Source organism: Pteropus medius, unplaced genomic scaffold (genome assembly GCF_902729225.1).
Source record: "Pteropus medius unplaced genomic scaffold, Ma_sr-lr_union100, whole genome shotgun sequence".
Classification (NCBI taxonomy): Eukaryota; Metazoa; Chordata; class Mammalia; order Chiroptera; family Pteropodidae; genus Pteropus; species Pteropus medius.
Window position 1 is genome coordinate 3,936,646 of NW_024346065.1, and position 20,360 is coordinate 3,957,005.

The following is a 20,360-nucleotide window of genomic DNA, read 5'->3' on the forward strand; positions in this document are numbered from 1 at the left end:
CTAGGTTGTGCAAGGGGAGCACTCCTCTTTATTTTCCAGAGCTGCTGGAATAATTTCTTCAGTTGTGGCAGCTGTGTAGATTGTTTTATCTGTAAGATTGGAAAGGGTTATAGGTAGGGAAAGAGAATGAGAAAGGAGTTAACACAAAGCTTGCTCAATCTGGAAGATTAAAAGAATACCAATTTATCTGTAGGATGTGCTTTGTTTTTTCTATCTACCCTCTCTCATCTATGATTTAACTGAGGAAATACTTGCCTTCCCTCAACACCTCTAATGGTAATAAAAGATCTAATAAGTTAGAATATTAACTTCACAATTTCATCTCGTTTTTTGTACATGCAATACAATAGGAGTTTAAGCGAGGTTGACTTGTATTCTGGGAGTGTTGGGTCAAGAGGAAAGAAGTTTAGGGAAGTCTTTTAAGGTGAAGGTCTACCCCTCCCCCCCTTTGTTCAGTCTACTTTTCCTGGCTACATGGATGTGGTGAGAGGATTTGTGAAGATAGGAGTCAGAGTCTACCTTTCCTATTCTCCCATCTCTACAAGGGTACAGGTGTCAAAATCACAAAAATGACAGTTTTTGCCCTGAGCACTGCTGCTTGGGCGCTTATGGTTGGTTCATTAGCTCTAAAGGAGTAAGTAATTTTCACTTTGTTTGCCAAAGAGGTCTTCTGAAGTGTATTGTGAGTGAAGTTCTTTTTAGGTCTTAAGAGCTAAAGACCCAGAATTAAAGTTATGGCGCTGTGAGGGCACTCCAGACCTTTCTGTGACTAAAGCTGCAAACCTGGGAACCTGGTTTGGTTGGTTTATAAACTTTCCCCTTCATAGTTTTTTGGTAAGCGGGTGGATTCTTCAGTGGGCAGCAGATTTCTCGAGTTGCTCTTGGATAAGCATCGGACTTAAGTTTTTCACAACTCTGCTGTAGTTTTGAACCAAAGCTTTATAAAATGATTCTGAAGTATGGTCACCTTTTTACTGTTTGTTTTTGTTTTTGTTTTTTTATTTGTTTGTTTTTGGCTGCTTGATAACCATTACATGTTAGCTGATTGTAAATCTGCGTTTGTCTGCTATAAGATGATGAATTCTACCAGGGGAAGTTGTATCTTCTAGGGTGTAAATCAGTTCCCATGGTCTTGAAAAGGTCTTGAGGGACCCTCAAGTTTGTGGTAAATAAGAGGCAGGTGAAAGATTTGAGTGATTAAGAATATACTGATGTTTAAAATATAAAATACTGAAATATGTTACTAAGGTTGAGTTTCCTGATTTGGGAGAAAAGAGAATAGGGGATTAAAGTCCACTTTGAGGAAAGGACTCAGCTTTCTCAAGGTTTGATTATATTTTGAAGAGAATGAAATGATGTGAGCCTCTTGGAGAGTAAGTGCTAATTGGCTAGGAAGTTACTAATCCAGTAGTCATCAGATTAAGGTTTAAATAATGTCACACTAGATTATTGTGAAAGTTACTACTTCATAAGTTAAAAATTTTGAATTGTGTAACCAGAGTTTTGGAATCTACCTTTTTTGTATTCAGGGTTATTAGATGGTGTTGTTTTAACCCATTTATCATTTGCCCTGAGAATACTCACCAGTGGTGCTTGTGGTTACAGCATTTACCCTGAGATAACTCATGGATTATAGTCCTAACCTTCTCCCCAGTATTTTTGCATCACTCTGGTATATTATACCCTTTGGAAACAAATGACATCATTCTGTTTATAGCATAGTTTTTAGTAGTGATGTTTCTATTTACAAAATATAGTAATTCTTGATGACTGGAAATGTCAAATCCTAGAAAATGGAACATTCGTATGTATGATGTTAATGCTGGCAGTGAGCTGCAGTTTTAATTCTAAGTTGGAAAAGGGTTAATATTTCTCCTTATATAGGGAGGGAAGGGATGTCAGTGGTACTGGGGCTCTGACATGGTTCCAGGACATGAGAACCCCGTTCTAAAGTACAAACTTCTTGAACTTTTGTGAATAGGGGCCTTCCACAAAACTAATACCCGACAGCTGTCTGATGACCAGGACAGTTCAGTCCTCATCCTGAGCCCCTACTCATGGTCTCCCTAGTTAAAGCAGCCAGAATCACCCCAGTCCTATGAGAAACTCCATCTGAAATGGAATGCGGTTAATGAAGTAACCTTGGTTCTTTGAGATCCCTACCAATGTTAACGTTCCTGGTGACTTGATGAGAGTTATAGTCCCACCCAAAAGAAACTTGCTTGCTCTCTAATATGGAAGCAGATCTCTCAAGGGGAATAATTCACTACTCACCCTTGGAAGGATTGATTTTCTCATAGCACCGGAAGATGGCAACCAGGAGAAACCCTTCTGCAACCTGGCAAATCATATAGAGGAGAGGAAAGGAAAAGTGGTCCGATGACTTCAGGGGGGAAGGTCACATTGAGGATGGTAGAGCAGAGTTGAATATTTTGGCATCCAGTCTCCATGCTGACAGTGCGTCTGCAACTGTGTAGGATATAAAAACCAACCCCTTCCCTCAGAAGGGGCATCTGTGTGCAGCCTCACTTGCCTCTCTCCCCCTCCCAGATACTCTTTAAGGCACTGAACAGTCTTAAGGACGACGGAAATGAGCCTGGTATGTGGAGTGCATGTAGTTTCAAGAAAAAAGTTGACCTATTTCCTAAAATCACTAATTCAGCCTTGTGGAAGGTGATGACTTGTAGATTCACGTCAGGAAGTTTCTATGAGCTCATCTTTGACTAGCTTGGAAATTACGATCTGTCTGCTTTTAGAGGATTACCAAACTAAAATTTGGAGGAACGTGGGCTTGTTATGTGGGGCAGGCTTTACATAAAGGGCAATAAAATTTCAACATACAGTAGAAGATTGAAATGTTTGGGGACCTTGTCCTATTTCCAAGTTTCTGGCTTGGACACCTTTAACTCCATAACATGATGACGGGGAAAAAAACCCAACTTAATTCAGCCCCATTTATCTATCTTTGGAACACGTTCTCTTGGTTTCTTTAGCTTTCCATTTTATGGCCTAAAGAATGGGATGTTTCCATTTAGTGAACATGTATTTAATTCATTGAATTGCAATTAGTGTCTGTCTTAAAATAGTTATTCACTGAAACCCCAGAGAGCTGTCTAAACACATTACGAGGAAGACTGCTGTGATTGTGCTTAATGCTGTGGCCATTTGTTAAGATCGGTATCATGCAGAAAATTGACATCGAGTGGTCCTTTGGACTCTACTATATCACCATGTGTTATACACCCTATAGTAATTTGTTCTCTCTCAGCATGTTTTAAAAAATAATTGTTTTTAAATCGTATTAATAAAACACTAGTTTTGGGGGAGGTTGGGTGGATGGTCTTGGGTGGATGGTCTTAGGGTGCTACTAATATGTAGACTTGTGCATCAGCATTTGTCTACTATGGCTGAAAAAAGGTTCCTGAAATGTGCTACGGCCCTGTACAGACAGGGTATCCGATATTCACACAGCAGGCTCTCAGGTTATCTGTTCTAAAGTAGCAGCTGCTTGTGAATTGGATTAGCCAAGTCCACAGCTACTTTAGCTCTGAATGCCACCTTAGAGCTTTCACTTGGCGGTGTTCTTGTCAAGGCAGAAGAGGAAAAGTGGGAAAGGAATATTATCAATTGTCACGATGACATGGAGCTACGCCAGGGCCATTAGCTACCTGAGAGTTGGGCAGGAGATGGAATCTAGGCTCAGGAGGGAGCACTTTGCCATGAATTGTTGCTTTTTGGATGATGAAATAGATCCTTTTGGTCTCTGGATTTGTTTCTAACCCATTCATTTCCTTCCTTTCCCAGTACTTCTCACAGTCCAGAGTTCCATGTTCAGTTGATGCATTGGAACATTGCTAGGAAATGTCTTTCCCAGATGTCAGATCTCCTTTTCCTGAGAGACCAGGACAAGAATGAGGCCCATGGGACAGACCTAAAGTAACACCTACTCTCCACTGAGGTAGAAGAGAGCAGAGAGAATGTAGCCCAGTAGAAAGCCGATGAAAGGCATCAGGGAGGAGGTGGCCCACAGGCGGGGTGTCATGACAAACAGGATGCTCTTGCCCACATTGATGGCAGAGAGTGCTGTGATGGCCACACTGAGCAGAAGAGTGATGATCCTCCCTCCCTGCAAATGAGGACAAGAAGAAAAGGCAATTAAAAGAGTGATGTGAGATGAGGGCAGTGGGCAGTGGAGGTGGAAAACAGTTTAAAAAATTGGTATTTGAAGTGGAAGGGGAAAAAAAGACCTTTATTTTCCCTTTTTTTTTTGGAATTCTTAATCAGCTAGCAAGCTTCTTGGAGGACAGCAACCTGATTAACCCTTGTTACTAAGGACAGCCATGCACAGCTTCAGTTCGACATCTCTGGTTAAGCAGATTTTTCGTGAAGTGCTGTTATTCTGAGGGAATGAGACCAGTCTTGCAAGGTGGATCTTGGAAATTGAAAGTTCTCTTGCAAAGCCATTAACTCGAGCTTGTATACACAACCCTGCAATACTGCCATTGCTCCAGATGATTTGAAACTTGTTAGATGTTATTCTTAGGACCTGTCATACTTGTCTCAAGTATTTTCATTATGGGTAGGGACGTCATACATTTTAGGATGCATTTTGACTTCTGGAAGTTATCGAGTCATTTGAAGTGAAGCTGGTAAACAAGTTGGATAATCAAGTCTGGTAAAGTGGTTTTAGAGCCCAAATGATGTATAACTAACTGTAAAGAGACAAGCCTACTTTTTTGAATGACCTGCAAATTGGATATGAAGTTCCCCAAAGGAGTTTCAGAAATATTTTGAAGTTATAATGGCATCAGAAATTGTCCCACATTAAATGCTGCGAAAGCAACATACATTGCTTTTAATAGTATGAGAGTGAGTATTAAGTTAATAGTAAAGCAATATAAAAAAATTTTTCTAGTTTCATCTTAAATACCATTTAAAATTTTCAAAAATAGATTTATAATGAAATTACAGTGTTAAGATTTTTCAGCATGTGATACAAGGTTGAAACTTTCAAAGTGCCCTTTACTGTCTGAATTTTAGAGAATGATGCACTCCAAAGTGAAAATATATGCACAAATTTAAGGCTTTGTGTCTCATCTTTTGAGTAAAGGTAAATATAGCATACTCTTTTTGAGCTTACCACATTATTTCAAGATTATATGTCTTGTGTTCAGTTTTCCAGTTCATTCACATGTGTAACATTTTATATTAGTACCATTTTCAAAAATTGTAAAATATAATAAAAAGTTGCCATTTTAACCATTTTATAGTGTATAAGTCAGTGGCACTAATTACATTCATTGTGGTCTAGTAACATTTTAATATTTGCTCAAATTTCAGCTGCACAGTTCTGCATTCTATGTTTGCAACTTATGTTCCAACCAATGTCATATAAAACTACCAACTAGCGGTCCTATCCCAGAATAGGAAGGAATTTCACAAATCTCATCAGTAACCACATGCTTCAAGTTTTATTGAAAAACTTAACTGATGAGCTGCTCAGTTTGCATTTTGAACTGATTTCTCCTTTGGACTCTTGCCTTTTGGATTTGTCTTCTACCTAATGACCAAATCGTTTTTGACCCCATCAAAAGAGTATAATGGGTAATGTAGGAGGCATTGGGCTACAGGAATTGCCATGAATCCAGAAGCCCTCTTTCTCTGGGCATATACTCTCATTTCCTCATTTCATTCTCCTGCTTTTGGGGGGCTGTAGAGTGTTTATAAGCACAGACATTGGTGTGACCCTGGTGTGAAAACTGGCTTAGCTGGTCTTAAGATGTGTAAACTTTGGTAAGTCACTTAACTGAGTGTGAGGGTAACAGCACAGGGCTTGGCATATAAGAACTACTCACTAAATCATAGCTCCTATTACAAATAGAGGAAATTAACATCCCAGAGTTTCCTATCACTCTCAGTCCCGCTGGTTGTGAAAATCTCATGTCCACAACCCCTTGTTGAGACAAGAGGCGATAGGTGGTAGCTGCTGCTCCATAGGTGACCATGTTTCACACCACCAGACTTTCCTGTCGTTACCTGATTGAAGCTGTGATGAGCTTTCCATGGATAGCCAATCTGTTAGCTTGACCCAGGAGATGACCTGGCCCAAACTCTTCACACAAAGGTGACCTATGCATGTTGACGAACGACCCAACTAGTCAGGTCCTCTTATGGTGGGAGTTTGCAGAATTAGAGGGTAGCAGGAGTAGAGGGAAGTGTTAAAAGACACGCCTGGGAGCAGCAGAAACTACAAGTTGGCAGCTTTGTGGCAAGGGAGAATCGGGTTGGTTCATCAGCAGCATGTGTGGGGAAAGCATTGGAGTCAAGACTGACAGCAGCACCCTCGTTAAAGTGCTGGGTGGCTTATGGTCCAAGTGGCTGCTGGGTCATGTCAAGCTCAGGTTCTCATCAACCTTTTAACCACATAGCCTTGAACAAACGCTTGCATGAGCTAGGTAAAGTGTTACTTGAATTGCCTTTCCAAATAGGGCATCCCTGAAATCGTTTCTTGGCGTATCTAGCTCCAGAGGTCAGGCTCTTAACCACTACCCCACACTGCCTTCCTAATTTCTTGGCATATCTAAATGTGACCTCCCACTAGAGGACGCGACTGGTCGAGCAGAATTTGAGCAGGTACCTTCTACCGGAGCCAGTTTTCAGAAGTTGGATAATTTTGATTTGAGAATCTCTAGGAGGGAGGGTTAAGTGTGCAAAGAGGCTGGGTTGATTGTTGGCTTGTTTTTCAGCTAGTAACTTACTGTGTTTTAGGGAACAGGGAGATGAAGGATGAATGTAGCCCTCAAAGAGCCACAAAAGCAAAGAAACATCAGCCTCTGAATCGGGACCACATGTTGGTGCGTCCTCGCGGGAGTTACTCCTGCTTGGGAGTATTTGATAAATGGAGCCGTTGGCCTCTGGTTGGTAAACCTTGGAGGTTTAGCCATGGCAGATTGGGTCCAATGAACATCTGTGTTTTGTAGATCACTTTTTATGTGGCTCTTTGTTACTGGTCTCCATCTTTTCAGCCCAGGTGTATGTTAGCCCCTTTAATATTCTTTGGGGTCAGTTTGACTTGATTTTTGCTGTGGAGTTGAGCAGTGGATGTGCAACATAAATGGAACAGGAAGCTGGTTGATAATCCTTGCTCTGCCAGGTAACTTCCCTGGGCCTTAGTTATTCATCCTATAAAATGAGAATAAGGCAGGAGACTGAACTTCATCTTGAAGTCCTGTCCAACTTTAAGATCTGAGATTCTGCATCCTCAGAGAACACTTTTAATGACAGTTATTCTGAGGTAAAAAGAGGCATATGTTCTTATATCAATTGTACTTGGAGTTCTGGATTTTGGTTTTCTCATCTATAAAAGGGAGGGCAGAGTTGCATTAAATCATATCAGGGGTCACTTTAATTTTTATATTCTGTAATTTTTTTTCTTTATTCCTATACCCCTATAAACTATCTTGGATAAATGAACACAAACACGTTTCTGTTTTTTTTTTCTGTATTCTAATGTGTGGGAAAGACAGAATTTGGCCTTTATTCCTTTATTTATTCTCAGGCTTTGGCTATGGGGGAACTGATATGTGCTGGGGATTCAGTGTTAAGACAGTCTTAGGATCTTGCTGCTTGAGGAGATCGAGGTGAGTGGAGAAAATAAACAGGTATATATAATACAGCATGATCACTGCTACAAGGGACTGGTGGTATGTGCTTTGGGAGTAAATAGGACCAGCATTCTACCCAGGCTTGTGGGGTTAGGAGAGCTTCCTAGAGGAGGTACTATTTGTGTTGAGCCGTGAAGGGTGAGTAAGTGTGAGTCCAGTGAAAGGTAGTGACTGAGGTGGGACTTGGAGAGGGGAGTGTTTAGTTGGAGGGAAGGGCATGTGTAAAGAAAAGAGCTGAGATTGAAAAGGTCAGTTGAGACCAAATCAAAGGACTGAGGAGTCGTATTAAGGAGTTTAAACCAATGAAGGGCTTTAAGGAGTAGAGCGGCACGATAGAGTTTATGCTTTCCATCCTCACGTTCAAACTGGATCAGGGAGCCAGGTTAAAAGGCTATTTCAGTTATCTAGTGGAGATGATAGTGCCCTGAATGACGACAGTGGACACAGGATGGGGACGAATGGTTCGATTCAAGCAAAAGCAGGATTGATGATCACCAAATTGTGTGACTGGGGAGGGAGAGGGGATGTTGAAAATAATTTCCAGTTTCTGGCTCAGGCAGTTGGGCACAATGAATGCCATTCATTGAGATAATTGCAGGGTGGGGAGAAGGGGGAAACAGGCTTGGGGAGGAGATGATTTTAATTTAAGACATAATGAATTTTAAATGCCTGAGGCATATTCATGTAGAAAGATTTGTTAGTTAAATGGATTCTGGAGTCGGGAGAGAAGTTGAAGCCTGAAGATGCTGTTCTGGAATTTATCTCAGCTCGTAGATGTTTGTTGAGATGAACTAGATCTCGCAGTGGGGGAGATCCTGGGCTTAGGGAAGCTTGAAAGGAAAAGCAGAAAGCTTGAGCTGAGTGTAGAGAAGTAACTTACCAGAGGAAGTCCCAAGGGAGTCCAAAAAAGAAGCACCCAGAGAAGTAGGTAAAGCAGGAGTGCTTAGCCACAGAAGCTGAGGGAGAAGGCTTCTGAGAAGGAGGCAGTGGTCAACCATACCAAAAGCTGCTAAATGGTCAAGGAAGACTTGAAAAAATGTCCATTGGACTTAGTGAAGAAAGTAGAGCAAGTGGTCATCAAGATGCTTACTGGATGGGAGACCAAGGAGAAGAGCAGAGAGGGGTTCACGTAACAGAATAATTGTTATGGGCCTGGTCACTTGTGAGAGCAGCCTGTTGGTTGTGTGGCGGAAGTGGAAAGTGCGTGGAGGAAGTGTGTGGGGGGAGGGGTGTTTTCCAAAGCATGGCTAGGAAGCAGGGAGGAAAGAGAGGTTGGCTGGAGTGGGAGCTGAGGGATTGTTTTGTTTTTAAAGACAGGAGATATGTGAACCTGTATCAATGCCGATTGTGGAGAACTAATACAGAGTTGTTCTAGAAGTGAAAGTAAGATGGGGAAGGCTGCAGAGGTAGGGAACATGATCAATAAAAGGAGATCTCTGAGAGGCAAGGGTGGAGAGAATGGAAAATGCCATCCAGAGCAGTGTGGGGTGATAAGCCATGGACAGGAGAAAGAATGACGTCCATGTCTTCCAACACATGGGAAGGAAAGCTGTTGCCACAGTATTAGGACTGGCCCAGAAAAGGGAAAAACTGCCCTTAACAATGGTAGTGTGAAAATAAAGTGATCCTGAAAACCTGACTCACAGCTGCTTTGAGACCCCAAGCTGCTGCCACACCTTGACTTCCAAGTAGCATGCTCTAGACTGACCCAAGGGCATAGATCCAGGGGCAGGATGGAAATGGGCCCTCAGAATGTTAGGAGGTAGTGTTTTTCCTGCGAACCAGTGATGAACAGTGAGCCAGTGGAGACTGACAGGGACTGAGCTCTAAGGTCACAGAAGTTGGCAGAGGGACAGTAGTTGCCCTTCAAGGTTTCATGATTCTTCCAAAGGAAAGGCAGTGCCATGATACCCTATCTGTGACCACAGCACTCTGAAGTCTGGCTCCAGTCTCCTAACCCACTCCTGAAGTGCTGGGAGTGTACACCATCACCTCCTCCCCTCTGGCTTCTCGTCTAGCCAGCCAGGTTTGCCCTTGGTCCCCTTCTGAACTCCTCTAGACTTCTCAGGCTTACCTAAATCCTATCCTTTCTTCATGGTCTGGTTTAAGACCGTCCCCTCTAGGAAGCCTTCCTCGAGTTCACCTGCTCCCGCTGACCCAGCCCACTGCAGAGACCAGAGCCAGTGGCTATGGAGACAGCAGACATGGAAACAACCTAAGGATTCCCACAGGTCCTACCACGATGACATAGGAAGTTTGACCAGGTTGAGACAGAAGCCATTCAGGTTCCGAGAAGTTTCTACTTCATCACAGAGATTCCCACAGGTCTCCTCACAGCTCCCTTAGCTTCTGCCTCTAGAGCTTCTATTGACGGGCTCAAAACCCATTCCTCAGACACAGTGTACAGATGTCCAAAAGAAGGGTATATGCAGTGCTCTGAGAACTTAAGCAGGAGGGATAAATATAAAACCAAAATGCGCTCCCTGGGAGGCAGCGAGGTCCACAGTGTTACTGATCCAACCTTGGAACTAGTGTCTGCACAAGTCACCTCCCATCCCTGTCTTTCAGGGTAAACCGAGGATCATGACAGTAGGCGTCCTTAACCAGCACCCAGCTCTTACACATATGGAGGAGGTACCTGGAAGCATAGCAGCCTGGCTTTTATACCACCACATGTACAAGGCACACCAAGTCCCAGAGCAAATCCCTTGACCACCTGGCCCTCACTAACCTCACTCCCTTGCATTCTGCCAGTGCTTGATTGTATATACTGTGTTGGGTCTTTTTCCTCATGTGTTACTTCACTTTCTGCAAACAAACTCTTTGAGGAAAGCGAATCTTCAGAGTGTAGCATAAAATTTAGCATCTAGTAGGTACATAATAAAAGTTTAATTTTATTATTAATATAATGATTATATCTTACAGTTGTGTATGGTGTTTTACTATTTTCCTTCTAACTTTTCAAAAGTATTCTCAGGGACATTACATTCCCATGAAGTAAGTGTCCTAGTAGTAGACTTTTTATTATTTTTTTTAACAAGGAAAGAAACCAAAAAGCCCAAAGCTATTCACTAAAATGATAGTGGTCTTTTTGCTCCCTGCCCAGACCCCAGGTTCTTACCTTGATGATATAGCGTACATATTGTGGTCGTTCGGCATTGAGGAAGATCCCTATGGTGCAAGGAATGAGAATCAGGACCAACGATAACACAATTCCTCTATAGGGTACCTTGTCCTTCAGGTCCCCATCATAGATCCCCCTGGAGTAAACATACAGGAGGAGGGGCATCATGCCCAGGGCCAAGAAGGTGGAACATGTGGTCATCATGATGCTGGGTGGGAGATACAGAAAAAGTGCAGAGAGAAAGCCCGTTAATATAGACTATTTTGTTGAGTGCTGGCTCTGTGCCAAACACTGCTAAGCATTTTACATAACATTACCTTAGGAGGTAAGCATACTATCTCCTTTTTTGCTAATAAGGAAGCTGGGGCCTGGAAGAATTGTGACTTACCAGGATCACGGCTGAAGCAGGATCTATACCCAGGTCCATCTAGCTTCTTCAATTCCTGTGTACTTCATTGTGGAAGGAGGCATTCAGACTTCCTTTGTAACAGAACTCTTTTTGCTCTGAGCATTTGTCATGTGCACCGTCCATTTGGAAGATAGCTGTGTGATCCCATCACTCTGACAATATCCCATTGGATCACAGAAATAGCACCTGACCCATAGTTGCTAAGTGTCCGCCTTAGAGTTTAGGGAATGGCTGGACACAGTGGCTCTGCCCAACAGAGATAACAAGGATTAACTACATTGAAAACATTTTCTTTCTTTCTTGGGGAGTTTGAATGTGAGACAGTGACAGAATGCTTGGTCTTTGAGAGTGAGTGGCGTGGAAGGGATGGTCAGGCAGAAGCCAAAAACACGCAAAGAAAAAAGCAATAAACAGTGGCTATGATTAGAAGGACTACAAAAGATAGCAGCAAAGAAGTAGAAACAGAATAATTGAAGGACCATAATGGTAGAGCGATAGAGAAGGCAGCAATAGTTCCTCATTGATGAGTAAGTGACCAAATTACCTGGTCATCAGATCTGCTTTGTATCTTGGTTACTGGGTTACTATTCTAGTCCCCAACACCAATATTCCCATGTTCTCTACTTTCTGGTTTATCCTTACATTATTTAAGATAAATTGTGAGTGTCAGAGCCTGAATAATATCCTCCCAGCTCTAATTTGTATCCTAATGGTCCTATTACCATTTCCATTTGGAATCTAATATATGTTCCTCCCAGGACCTTGTATAGAGAGGCCTCCCAGGAAGACCGTTGAGAGAATGAAGCTGATATAGATTATTCTTGGATTGTGGAAATTGACCTTACAACAAAGAGCTCTGGCTTCTATTCTAGCGGGAAGATTGGGGGTGAAAGCTTGGCAAACCTCAGGAAAATCACAGTTAAGTGTGTATCTCTCCTCTCCACAGTGCTATCCTCTATCTATACTTCATTGTTTCCAGAGAGGTGAAATATGGCTTAAATGAACATCAAGTACAGCCCTGTCCAAAGGGTCCAGAGTATAGCCATCAAGAAGAGCAATCGGAAGAGGCATTACAAGGGATAAAAGCTGTCATAGGTGAGAGCAGACCCTCAATATTATGGACTGAATAATGGGAAAACCCTCCCTATGAACACCTAAAATACTTAAGCACACACTTGAGCTTGTAAGAAAGTAAAGGAGGTTTCCAGGGACCGGAAACAAAGGATGCAAAGTAAAGTAAGTCTTCACTTAATCTTGTTGATAGGTTCTATGACTTTAAGCAAAACGAGGTATATACGAAACCAATTTTACCATAGGCTAATTGATATAAACAAGAGCTAAGGTCCTACAGCATCTCATCAATGTTATAATGAAATGATGTTTATATAGGAAAAGAAGAAAGACAAAAAATTAACGAGTTAAGCATTTACTCCAGAAATTAAAAAGAGAAAACAAACCCACATGTGGTCAAAGGAGTCCAGTTCCCTCTGGCATTCTCTGTCCCTGATGGGCCAAGCTCGCTTCAACTTTGAAGACGTTTTCTCTTGCCTGTGAGTAACCTGCAGTTTTTGGAGCTTGTCTAAGAGGCTATCTTGAGGAAGGAGCTGCCGTGCCTGACTGCCTTGAGGGGTCCACCTGCTGGCTCAGCCTCCGGGATAGGCCTGCCTGCCTGTGATGGCCAGCTGTCCCAGACTCACTCCAGCCATAGAGTCACTGGTAAGAGAGAGCCCAGGACTGGTTCCAGACACAACTTTCTCATAAATTCTGGGAAACCTCTGGCAAGTCTCTGGATTTCAGCTTTCACCTGTATAAAGTGGAATCCGTATCTTAAGATTCCTAAATGGGAAACAGGACAGTGTTGCGCTTGAAGAGAATCTCAGACTGGTAGCCTCTGCATAACATCTGGCCCTCGGACATGTATTGTTTGGCTTGCATGGTGATTTAAAAATTTTTGAATGAGTCGCTAATATTTAAGAATTTGGAGATTTCATTTAAAAAGGAGCTTTTACCTTCTCTCGAAAAGCAGGAAGCTGTGGCAGTGGCGGGTCCTGCTGCTAGAGAACACCCATGGCGGAGATGTATGGTATCTTTGCCCGGTTTAAGAGGCGGTCCACGATTCCGAGGCTGGAAGTCAGCCTCTGGCCATTCTGTTCACTTATGTAAGTGCCTGACCCTGAAGATACTGGAGTGAAAGCATAGACTTTGGAGTCCCCCATCTCTAAAACAGGCTCTTACACAGCACCCCCTCTGTATCGGGATGTCATGTAAAGTGCTTAACGCAGTGCCTGGCTGCTTTTTATGATCAGTATCATTATCAGTAGTAATTATAATACATGCAACAAGTTGTCCGAGAGGAACTCAAATTTGGAATATAAAGTCTGGCAGCATATGATGGTTGATGAAGCTGTGCCAGTGGGGTCTGAGGCATGGCTTAATGTTCATGGGAGGTTTGCCTGGGGCAGGGTGCTGACAGACACACAGACTGTCTGAATCCACTGCCCTACCTGGAATAGAAAAGCATCTCCACAGAGGACCCAACCAGTGGACACTGAGCTTGAGACTAAGGCTTAAAGGCAGGAGCTTCTGCCAATGAGTCCCCTCAGCTAGCACAAGGGATGCTGCTGGTCCCCCTCCCCCCACCCCACTGCACCCTAGTATAACGGAAGTGAGGCCCAGAATAACCTACCCAGTGCTACCTGGTTGTGTCTTTGGATGGAAGTGTTCTTGCATCTGAAGGGAGGATAGGGAAAGTTAAGAGAACATGTCCCATCTGCCTGGATAGTTGAAAGGAACTTTGGAAATTCTTGCTTGCTCAACAGGAATTAGAGGTGCTCATTTGGTTCCAAGCCACTTTGTTCTCCACAGAGATGTCTGAAACCAATCCGCACCCTGTTTCAGATCTTTGGCCTCAAAGCCAACAACTTGCTCACCATTGTAGGCAGATAAAGTTCTCTAGAGGCCCCTTTGGTTTAAATCAGCACTCCTTCAAGACAATCTTTATGCCTGCTTGAGCTGCCTCTGGGAGTAGGGGGGTCCTCAGGATGCCCCTGGACCAGCTTGACCCCTTTGGCTTAGTGCTTAAGCCAAGACATAACCAAGCTCCTGCCCCCTGCCCAGCATATGCTTTTGACAATAAATGCCTACCACTCTCTGCCCTCGTATCCACCCAGCCCCCGCCTCATTCCTTCTCCTGGCTTTAGCCCAGCCCTTCCCCTTGATTGTGACACTCCAATGTGGCCCCCATCCCCAGGCTGGCTTCTCCCCTCCTCACCCCCAATCCTTCCTGAGGTTCATGTCCCCCTTTATGGCCAGACTTAAGAGGTTGGACAGGTTCACCCCAGGCGAACAGCCGCAGATCAGGATTGCCAGCGCCTCAATGTTGTTCAGCCAGAAGACCTTACCCAGTACGAAGGCAGTGAGGGGTATTATGCCATACTGTGCCATCAGAGCAATGGCCAGCCCCCTCGGCTTCCAGAAGTGAGCCTTGATCTTGCTGAACTCCATGGTGCAGCCCAGTGACAGCATCATGATGAGCAGCATGAACACCTGGATGATGCTCACTGCCAGGTCGGTGGGGTGCTTGCCAAAGTTGGGTGGCAGGGCGAAGTTGAGAGGGGCTGACACGTTGTGGGCCTCCGTCTTCCTGTGTGGCAGCAGAAGTCGAGAGTCCCAGCACACCCCTGGCTTGCCTGCCGATTCCCTCCCCTGTTCAGTTCCTGTTGGGCAATTTCTTCAGTAACCTTCCAGTGCAGAGTTTCAAGACAAATGGAGCTGGAGCAGGCCTGAAATGTCCTACTCTGTCGGATGGTCCAGACCAGAACACAAATAGAAGGATTGTGCAACTGACTATGGCCCCAAACTGGAGAGGAACCAGAGCCTGTATGGCCTGGCCTGCCCTGACTCTCCTGAATTTCTTAACCTTTCTGGGTGCCACTCACTCTCCTTTACCGCTTTGCTGCTTAGGACAAGAGAACTTGTTTCTCTCCTTTGCCTCGCACTGAGCGCTCCCACAATCTTTTCCTGGGCCCAGCACAGGTCCTCCAACCCTTCTCATCCTCTGCTCAGTCTTTGATGCCTTAAGAGGATGCCCTCCCTATGCCTAGTGGGTCACCTCCATCTGCCCCTAAGCCCTCAAGAATGAAAAGAATCAAGTGTTGACTTTCCTTCCCGGATATAGGTAGCATATCCCAAGGGGTTGTGGGTGGGACAGGGCAGGTATGTCATTAGCCTTTAGGAGGGAATGTGTCCATGGTTCTTCCTGTGTCTTTCTCGCCTGTACTAGGGAAACTCTTGTCCTATCCCCAAGCTAGGATGTGTGGGTCCCCGGAGAGGAACACGCTTACTTCTAGAGAGAAAAGCCTGCGAGGATGGGGCTCTTAGGAAGTTTGGGGTGTCTTTCTCCAAAGGGCACCTCTGAGGGCACCCTGGCTGTGGAGGTTTGTGTCCAGACTCCCTGGCCAGCAGCCTGGGGGAGCCCCTGTAGCTTGGAAAACTTGCTGAGGAAGAAGGAAGATGCACAGGCTTTTCCCCTCACCGATTTTCTGGCAGCTCTACTTTTGTTTTATGGCCGTGTGTCTCAGGCTGGGAGCTGAGCTCTGGGCAATGCAGCAGCATTGGAAAGAGAAAGGCAGAGATGGGCATGCCTGAAGCAGAGGTGTAGCTTCATAGCTCACTCACCTCCCTCAAGTCTTTGCTCACATGTGACCTTCTCAGCTAGGTCTTTATGATTGAACAATGACTAGGCACCAGGCACTGAGCCTCCTTCCTCCCATCCCAGTGGCAAGGTAATACCTTCAGAGGTGGGGCAAGGGAGTGGTCTTCAGAAACACACTTGCTTCTTGGCTGGCTTGGAACCCACCAAGCCTGAGTGCAGTGTCATAGTTTCATATTTGCCGAAACAGGAGATTAAGTTTTTTTTGTGTGGGGGACTCCAGAGGGCAAGATAGGGACCAGGGGTGAAGCACTGTAGGGTGAGAGTGGGGACAGCTTTCAGCTTGGTATGTAGAAACACCTAAAAATGAACACTCTCCAACAATGGCCCTGAGGGCCTCTGGAATTCTGCATAGATAAAGGTTGGGCGATAGGATCCTCCACATAGGGCTACACAGATAATCACATGGATGAGCAGTAGTTACAGGAAGCAGCCTATGTCTGGCTGATGGAAGCCTGGAAGTCTGGAAGGCTACTCTGTCCCCCTCTGCAGGAGCCTCATGCAAATAACCACCTATTCAATAATGAGTAATACACAGTATCAAATTAAATCCACTGTAAAGTAAAAGAATAAAAGAGTAGCAAAAGTTTTCAACAGTTGCAGAATAGTCACCAGGAAAACGTTGCCACAGAGCAGATGAAACTGTCCAAACATTGTGTCACTGAATTTAAAAAAAATGAATAATTGCTTCTGTGAAGGAGGACCACAAAATAGATATATAAGAACACAAATAAATTTTTTTTTAAATCACCATTTTGGGACCTCTAATGTAATAGTTTATTCAGGTAAAGATCATCAACAGATGCTAAAAAGTACTTGAGGAATGGGATATTCATGTGGTGATGAAGTATCACCATTCACCATACAGATTAATTAGAATTACAGAGGGAAGGTATGTACCTTTATATCGGCAAAACCTGGCAATTACCCACTTTAACCAAGTGATTAAACTTGGAACTACTAATAGTGAGACGCTTGAACTCATGTGCCTCTTGATGGAGTGCAACATGAAAAACACAATATAGTCAAAAATGTGTACTCTGAATCTCATCAAACCTTTAGACCTGACTGGCACTTTCTTTCCCATTTCCAGTAGGAAATACAAGAGTTATTAAAACAAATGAAATATAAAGAACTAACCACACAATTCTAGAATATGGAACATTTTACAAAACAAACAAACAAACAAAAAACTGGCATGTACTCTGAAACAAGTAAAAGTCATGAGAAAAATTGGGGGTCTATTCTACATTAAAAGAATAAAAAGGCATTTCCAAATGCAATGCATGCTTGGATACTAGATTAAAAACATATTTAAAAACATTTTTGGGGGTGATGGGAAATTTGAATATGGACTACATATTAGATGATATTATGGAATTATTAAATTAGTATTGTGGTTAAGTAGGACAATATTCTCATTTTAGGAGGTGCAGGCCAGTGTCTTAATGGATGAAGTGTCATGATGTCTGCAATTTACTTTACTTTTGTGGTGTGTGTGTGTGTGTGTGTGTGGAGAGCAAAACAGATATGGCAAATGATAACAGTTGATCAAACTATGTTGAGAATATATTGCTACTCATTGTATTAGTCTTCCAGTATGTTGGTCAGTTTGCAGTTTTTCAAAATAAAAAGTTGAAGAGAAAGAGAACACAGGAAAAAGATGGTGAGATAATAGGAGACGAAGCAAGGCTGGCAGAACTCAGGAAAAACAAAATATCAGAGAGCTAAAGATGAAGTGGAAAGACTACAAATAATAGACAATTATGAAAATCATAGTTAAGGGACATGGAAGAGAGAAGTGAGAAAGGCAAATAAAATAGAATGACAATAAAGAGTTAAAGAGGAGAGAGAAAATGGTAGAATAGAATACAGGGGAAGAAGATTCAATATGTGTACGTAATTGGAGACTCCATAGAAGAAAACCAAAACAATGGAAGAGATCAAATACGAATACGATATTCTGAAATAAAGACTTTAATTTATACTGCGTATCTGAAAAAATTCAGACGAGTCAACCTAGAGATACAGCTTAGTAAAGTTCTTAGACTTTAAAGATGACCACTCCAGTAAAACGATCAAGTCACCTATAGGGGAGAAAACTCAGGCTGGCCTTAGAGTTCTCTGCAGTAACATTTTATGCCAGATGATGGCGATGCAATACTTAAAAGATATTTCAGGGAAAAAAGTGTTATCCAAGTATTTTACATCTAGCTTAGTTACCATCCAACTATCAAGACTACAGATAGTCTTAAACATGAAAGAATTCAGAGAATGTTGATTCTATGAACCTTTCTTGAGGAAATTATCAATGGATGTTAGTTAGCCAACTAGGAGATACTTGGGGAAATTATGGAAAAAATATTGGCAACAAGATTTGAATACATTTATTGTGGACTAAAAGCTACACCTTATTCTACACGTTAGAGTGATTGAGAAAGATGTAAAAATGATGTGTCCTGACAATATATAAACAATTAACAAATATTGGTAGAGGAAGGTAGAAAGTAGATGAGAATTAAAGTTTACTGATTGCTACATCTAATAACTAGGAGTCAAAAAAACATTCCTCAATGCTGACAAGTCAAGTTATATAATAAGCACTTTTAAAATACAAAGATTAACTCTGAGAAAGATATTGACTATAAAGTAGGGTACAAGAGGAGAAGAAGAGAAGAAGAGGAAATGTACTTTTTTATTGTTCATAGTAAGGAACTAATAGACATTTGTTAAATAATAGAAAACTAGAGATATCATTTAAAAGTTTTTATCATACAAGTAACAACTAGAGCAAAATTGAAAACCTTTTTTTAAATTTGAGAAGAATTACAGCAACAAAGATAACAGGCTACATAGTGAAATCTTTTTAAAAATGATCAAAACAAAGTATAATATACTATTAATATGATAGAACTAAGGCTAACATATGTAACATATAAATACATGTTGAAATAGGCTTAACCCACCTATTAAAGGAAAAAAGATATTCAGACTCTTCCCTGTGATAAACCTACCTTTAGACTGTAATCAAGTAGATGATCCATCGAAGAGAAAATATTGTCCAAAAGGTCGAAAATAAAAGTATATACAAAGGTATATGAAGAAAATGCAAAGACAAGAAAGCAGAGGTCATAATCTTAATATCACATAAGGCAAAGATGAAGAAATGAACTTTATAATGCTCACAGATGCCATTCACAAGAATGAAAACCTATGTACCAAATAACAAAGCACAATATTCATAAAGCTGAAGTTACAGGAGATACAGGGAAAACACAGACAAGAAAATAAATAGTAGGACACTTTAATTCATTTTTTTCCATCAATTACAGATCATCTGGAAAAAATAAATTGGGATATAGATCAAAATATATTTAGAGAAGCAGACACAGGTTTACAACTTCTTATTCAAAACTTTCTATAATTTTTCGGAGTTTGGTAAGGTGATATACAGTATATTATCTAACATCCCAGCTGGGGCCTGGGACAGTACCATAATCAAACACATCAGTTTTCTGCAGTGACTCATATGATGAGTAAAGACTACAAATAGCCTCAAGTCAGTACAGAACAGGGTTTGAGGAATTACAAACGAACTTTCATATTTCAGAACAATTTGGATTTGGGAATTGTAGAGTTGGGAAGGTGAATCTATATTTGACCCACATAGGGAAACCTCTAACTTCTCATTGTCTCAAAAAGGAATGAAGTACCTTGGAAGTGCCTGTCCTTGGGGCTTGCGTGGGTGGGAGAGAGACAATCAGAGATGACCATTTTTTCATGGGACTCAAGTATAAAGTGGGGAGCTAGACAAGGAGACTATCATACACCTGAGAGTCTAGGGTTAGACTAGTTGAGGGAGAGGATATGTTAGTGAAGCGGGGATGAACAGAAGGGGTTCACACAATCCCAAGGTAAGCATCATCTCTTAGTTATGTATCTGTTGAGATTAAAGCAAAATGGTACCTATTCAATATTCTAATGTGGTTGGGAAATACATCAAGCTGCTAAATCAGCAAAGATAGCACACACTCTCTTTTATACACTCTCAGAGGATTGATCCCATTCCAAAATTAATACAAAATGTGCTAAAAAGGTGGGGTGTCGAAAGAACAACCAGCATCTCCTCCCTCACCTGAAGGTGGGGTACATCTGAACTCCTCTTGTTCCACAAGACATATCTGCAAATGTCTGAATTTGATGCTGCATAGCTGGGGGTCTCGGAGTTTTTAGGGCGGTCATGGTAATACTCATAATAGAGAACTTGGCCCATCTCTGAGGCAGCGCGGGTGAGTGCAGGTGTATGCAGGTGTGTGCAGTTGCGTGCAAGTGACTGGAGGGCATTAGGTTTTTCACAGACCATGATCCACTGACTTGATGATTTTAAGCAAGAACTGGGGGTTGGGGAAGACAACTCTCTGTGTCTTACCACTTTTACTGAAGAAGTTCTTC

At 42.4% G+C, this 20,360-nt stretch overlaps 1 protein-coding gene across 1 annotated transcript; it reads right to left on the reverse strand.

Moving 5' to 3' along the window:
* Positions 1–20,150, reverse strand: SLC10A1 (solute carrier family 10 member 1). The gene is given in 7 exon segments (XM_039875379.1): positions 1–89; positions 2,275–2,366; positions 2,368–2,469; positions 3,948–4,126; positions 10,786–10,996; positions 14,469–14,840; positions 20,044–20,150. Coding segments are annotated over 7 exon segments (1,152 nt in total).
* Between the last annotated feature and the right edge of the window lie 210 nt (positions 20,151–20,360).